Here is a 6,039-nt window from a genome sequence, read left to right on the forward strand (position 1 = left end):
TTTTATCCATGAAAACAGGATAATATTTATGTATATGATGAAAGTGTTGTTAAGCTTATACTAATAATGCTTTTAAACTCCTTTCCAGCCTCAGGCAAGAACAGACACACTTCTGATTACACCAAATAAATAGTAATCAGTAGAAATTAATTTGCCAGACGTTGAAAGTGCATCTCACTAAAGCATACCCAACACCTTTCTCTGGCTAGGACTTATAAAGCTGTCTGTCAAACATGGTTATAGCCCTGGCTCTCACCTACTGTCTGACTAAACATCCTCTCCAATCCCTTGTGTAATATGAATGCACTTCAGACCATCTGTTTACAGGCTTGCATTGATCTAAGTGGATGTTTACATTTATTTGTATAGCACTTCTGCAGATCTCCTTGTGCTGATAATGCATTAAGCTGGGCATTCTATATGACACCCAGTTCATTTTTCTAAACCAACAATAGGAACAGTTAGCTTAAGAGTTGGCTTCAATAACCAAAATCCAATTTTTAACATGGTTTTAGTTTCTTTCTCATGTTTTGGAAATTGGAACTAAGAAATTATTCCCAATCATTTCCAATCATTTCTTATGGAGTTCTTTTGCACTAAAGCTATATAAATAACTGCAAATGCATCAGTACAAAACACAACTGTCTATAGGATGCTAGTCAGATAAGCCAGCTGGCAAGCCCTATAAAAGCTATTAAGAAGCTATAGGGTACCAAAGTCACATTGAACTCAACACAAATAAATCTGAGTAATTAAAGTGGGAAAATGATGGCATCCTTAGTACACCTGATAATGAAGTGGTTGGTAGACAAGTATCTTTTGGGGTTAGCTTGAGACAATGTAGGTCAAGTCTCGTCTCTCTCTCTGGCACAGATGTTCTGGAGGACCTTGCACGTGTCCGACAGGTTCCCTCCCTCCAGCTGCGCTTTGCTGGCACCAGAGGTGACTATCTCAGCTGCTCTTTGAGAGTCACTGCCAGAGGACTGCAGATGTGCTCCATGGCCAGGCCCTTACTTGTTTCAGCCAATGCTAGTGAGGATATAAAAGATCTGCTAGTTAAACCCATCAGACAATTCTGACCAGAGAGAGTGTGGAGCACTCCTGTGAACATCTTGGCCAAAGGCAGGATGCGACAGCAAGCTCTGGCAGGAGGCAGTAATGAGCAACTACAAATATTGTACTGGAACTCCTTCCTCAACACCGTTGTCTGTAGATTGCACATCTGCCTAAGTGTTGAGATAACACTTAATGAACGGCCACAGAAGCTTTGAACTTGGCACGAGCTACAAACCCCACGTAAGCACAGAGGAAACCCCCGTTCAGCCCGTGCAGAGCTCTATCACACTAAAGCTAAACTGGTAGGAGGAATGAACCTCGGTAATTAAAAGCTATCTAATGCTACTGAAGTGCACTGATAGCCTTTGCTTCCCTGTGCTTTATTCACATCTGAGCTAAGTGGAATTAACCACCCCACCCCACCTCCCAAAGCGTTCTCTGCACAAATGAGTTAAAGACTGAAGGTTCATCAGGCAACACAGTTATGGCAACAACAGAGCTACCTTCAAACGTAAGCACGTTTGAACTTAAATCATAAACAGAACTTAAGCAGAAGTTTGAAGTTCTTTGCTGAATCAATGTATCAACACCATTATCTTTACATCTAGGAATACTGAGCCAAATTGTTTTCTTGTTGATGTTTGCATAAGCAACAAATACAAGTCAAGGGAGTTTTCTATTGATGCCAGACTGATTATATTTTTAGTTCTGTCAACAAGCTGCCAAAAGACCTCGGGCAAGTCCTGTAAGGGTCCTGTGCCCTAGTTTCTTTCTTCTTCATACAATAAGCAACAAGTAACCTCCCTTACAATGGGATTTCAACATACAATATGTTTGATAGGCTCTGTACATCTCTGATGGAAGCTTCTACAAAATATGCAAGGCTCTCAACAATGTCCAGACTATTTCATATGAAAATCTGGCTGCTGAGGTCAGCTTGCTGATTTGAAAGACTTAAAAAGGTCTGTGGTGGCAAAAGAATGGAAAATGAAGGACATGAGGTGAAAAATCCCTGACAGTTTCCTCTTGGACAAGGTGGACATAGTCCAAAAATTCTTTATACTTTCTCTTCCTCTCTCCTCTCCCAGAGGTGGTTTTCTATTGTGTATGTGTTGAATGGTAGGTTTGCTGGAAATATGCCAAAAAGAGAGGTAGATGGCTGCCTTTGTGGTCAGAGGAGGGAGGGAGGGAGGGAAGGATTTCCTATTGCAGAACAAAGCTGAGTTATTGATAACAAAATCCACTAATGTGCTGACTAGTGGGAAACACTGGCTGATTTCATTGCATGTGAGGTTTTGTGCAAATACTTAAAATGTGGGGAAACTATTTGAATTCACTAATGGTGTCCTTTCTGGACATCTCTCCCTTGTGCTCAGAACAAAGGACAAGAAGAATCTTTTTTCTTTCTCTCTATCTCACTTCCCTTTTCAGCTAGTTGGGGAAAAAAAAAAAAGAAAAAAGAAAAAAAAGAATAAGCTGAAGTAGGGGCTAGGAATTTGGAAGAAATTGTGAACTTCAGGTTGTTCTTGCAAGCTGACCAACTGCTCTGGCCACCAGAAGAGAAAGATGCTGTTCCAAAGTACACTCACCATTAGTATGTCTGCTGTGATAGCCCAGTTTGAAAACAGAAGAGTTTCTCCGATAAAAATGCAAATCTGTTGTAACAAAACACACAAAAAGGAGAAGATTTATTCACTTGACATTCAAAGGAAAAACAACCTGTCACAAACTTTCCTTTGTTGCTTATTTGTCTCAAACCTACACAATACACTCCTTGTTACTGTTGTGGTTTTTCCTGAATATTAGAAAGCTATAGATTTTTATCAGAGCTCTGGAGAGTTGGCCTGCAACTTCATTAGTGTAAACTGTTTATGATCTACAAAGCAGCTAAATAAAAGGCTGACACATTTGGTAACAGCAGAATATGAGAAGCCAGCAAGAAGAGACAGCCCTGGGCTTCCACCACACATACTTCAATCATTGTGTTCTAAAAAGCCAGTTAGAGAAGGCAAGAAGGCCACAACTCCTCAAAACACAGTCATTTTCATCACTAAGAATCCAGTTATGTGTTAAGCTCTGTAGCAAACCAAGTGAGGTTCTCTACCCACATCTCTTCCCTCCCCAATAGCACACTGCTGTCCTTTTTGCAGGGGATATAGGTCTGGGCACCGTAACGACTCAGGCACTACACTGGTACTATCTATGTACGGTCAAGACATGACTCAAGTATGGGGTTTGCAACATTGGTGTCTTATAACTCTTGACTCTGTGGAGATGGTCAACAAGATAGATTAAAAGTCCTGTGTGTGTAGTGGGATGAGAGTTTCTTCTTGTGGTGGTGTGGTATAAACAGCCAGCACATATCCCTTCCACCTCTGGCACTCGCTTACTCCCATCCCATGCTGCCTTCTCAGTTGTGCTGGTACAATGGAGCCAAGCACAGATTCAGATCAGGAAACTGAGATGAGGGAAAGAATCTTTTGTTGGGGGGCAAGGTAGAGGTGCTTATTTTGTTTATTTTTCTTATTTTTAACCCAAATCACTTCCCTTGTTCTGTTCACTAAATGGTTCTACAAACACTTATAGCAGTTGGAAGTACTGGAAATGATCAAGAGGAGAAACTAATTTAACCTGGCCTCATCATTAATAGAAATGCTCACCAAACTGAGTCCAAGGCTGGCATGGCTTCAGGAGGAACACTGCCTCCATCCCAAAGCTTTTCACCCATATTTTAATAATGAACCTTTTGCTTTTATGCTGTAGGTTAACAATTTAACAAAGAAACGTAGATTCAACAGGATGAAAAAACAAGGATAGAAAATCTTCCATGCACACATTTCCCTCTTCCTTTGTGTATTATGAAGAGCAGAATGCATAGACAGAACACTACGTAGATAACCAGAGTGGTAAAAATCAGCTCCCTCAGTCCTCACCAGCAAGAAAGCAAGCAGAACTCCTTTACTAGATGTCCTGCAAAAGGTTGCTTTTTGCCCAACTAACCCATTTATGTTTGTGGCATCTAGAGAGAAAACATTACTCCTGGAATCCCTACTGGTAGCTTGAGATTAACAGCTGTGGAGATTTGGATTCTGGTAACTGAAGACTCCCCTACTAATTGCCTCACGTTCAGTGTTTGTTATGTCGAATAGGCTACAATTCATTAATGAAACAAAGCCAGCAAGAAATACACAGTACACTTTGCTCTGAGGAAACATTTGGATGGATGAGTTTTGTGGTGTTCTTGTGAGCTTTGAGGGACTCTGACAGTCACAGCCACTGCCCCGGCCCCTGTTGCTTGCACAGGCCCAGTTTGAGGTGGGAGGAGGACCTCCAAGATCGGCAGCTATGGCTCTGATGTGACCACCACCATTGCCTTTCCCTAGAGATTGCCTAAACCCCTCAGACCATCATGTCACTGCCAGGAATAGTTTGCTTTATTTAGCAAGTCTTACGCATTGACCTATGGAAAGCTTCCTCTATTTGTTTCTAAAATTGTCTTTGTTTCCCACACATTCTCCCTCCCTACCCCCTCTTTTTGTGACTGGATCTGCTTCCTCTGTGATGGTATCTGAGACAGTCATTACAGCCCAGCTGGGCAGCTAGGAAATCTCCTTTTTCCATTTTCCCACTGGCCACTGGTCTGCCTTGAACTTGGCTCTCACTGGAAATGACAACTGCCAAGCTAAGAAACACACATCCAATGAATCAAGGTGCTGATGGGAGTTGAAGCCATGTGTCATATAGCAAGGGCAAACTGGAGCCCCAGGTGGGCTCTCAGGACCTGCTCTGAAATCTGGCCTACTACAGCTTTGCAGCTGCTGTTGCTGGAGTTCTGTGGCTGGATAGATGAAACTGAGCTTGGGGAAAGATGTAATCACACTTCTGAATGCAGCATCGACATGCCCTGCCTGTTCATACAGTATTGCAAACAGGCAACTGCTTGCCTTTACGTTATAGAAATTACATATACACACACACACACGAATTGTTACACACAGCAAGTAAAACTTGCCTCCTTCTGCAGGAATTCAGCACAAGTCCTATAAATCACTGACATGCTATGAACTTCAGAGCACACCAGTTTTGAATTGTTTAATGTGTATTTTACCCAACACATTTCCTTGAAATACGTGTTTAATATGTGGATACTGGTAAAAGGAAAAGAGGAACAAGAGGAAGATCAAAAAGTAGTACAAAAGATACTGATATTAAAAAAGTCTGTCCTTTTGTGGCTAATGAGGATTTATAAAAATGAGTTCATCTACTGCAAAGGGCATATGAGGATACGTGGCATTTCTGCTGGAGAGAGACTCTGGGGATGCTTACTGCAAATAGGGCAGCCTCCAGAACAGATCAGGAGCTCCTGAAATGGTCACGGTTTTAATTCCCGACACATTTTTTGAAGCATCATTTTACACTGAGATTTCAGCTATAAAGATATATCCTCTTCTAAATCCATCTGTGTTGTATAATATCTCACCATCTCCATTTGGTGTCCAGTTGCTCATCTGTGATGAGCTCATAGAAGTTATGTTCCCCTCAAGTCTTCTATTTATGTGATCAGTTAGCAAATTCTGATTCCCAAAGGCGATAAGTAAAGTAGTTTCAGAGTGGTGACAGCAGCAGCTCTGACAGCGAGATCTAAGCAGGTTATAAACTTCTTCCACGGCTATTTGCAAAGTGCATATCTGTCTATGTCTTCATTATCTGTATTTCTCTTTGAAATGGTGGGTAAGACTCCCACATGTACTCTTGAATTTGAAGGAAGTGTAACTCCATCTCAGTGTTGGACAATAGTGATGCCTCAGAAGTAGGTAAGCCACCAAAACCACGTCATCAGGTCTCTGGAGTTGAGCCTGAGATGCTGTAAAAGCTCTGTGGATAGGCTCTACCCTGGGAGTTGCTGTTTCTGCAAGATCATAAAACATCTTTGAGGAATTTAAATTGATGTTGAAATTGAGGTACAACAGGAACTTGGAAGAG

At 41.6% G+C, this 6,039-nt stretch overlaps 1 protein-coding gene across 1 annotated transcript in view; it reads right to left on the reverse strand.

The window, feature by feature from the left end:
* Positions 1-6,039, reverse strand: part of LOC104524901 (protein spinster homolog 2) — a gene marked incomplete at both ends in the record, with an annotated part of 32,397 nt that overhangs the window by 4,917 nt on the left and 21,441 nt on the right. The window contains one exon of the mRNA XM_010167916.1: positions 2,646-2,711. Coding sequence (XP_010166218.1) covers positions 2,646-2,711 — 66 coding nt within the window. The remainder of the gene's footprint in view (positions 1-2,645; positions 2,712-6,039) is intronic.

This window comes from Antrostomus carolinensis, unplaced genomic scaffold (genome assembly GCF_000700745.2).
Source record: "Antrostomus carolinensis isolate BGI_N321 unplaced genomic scaffold, ASM70074v2 scaffold54575, whole genome shotgun sequence".
NCBI lineage: Eukaryota > Metazoa > Chordata > Aves > Caprimulgiformes > Caprimulgidae > Antrostomus > Antrostomus carolinensis.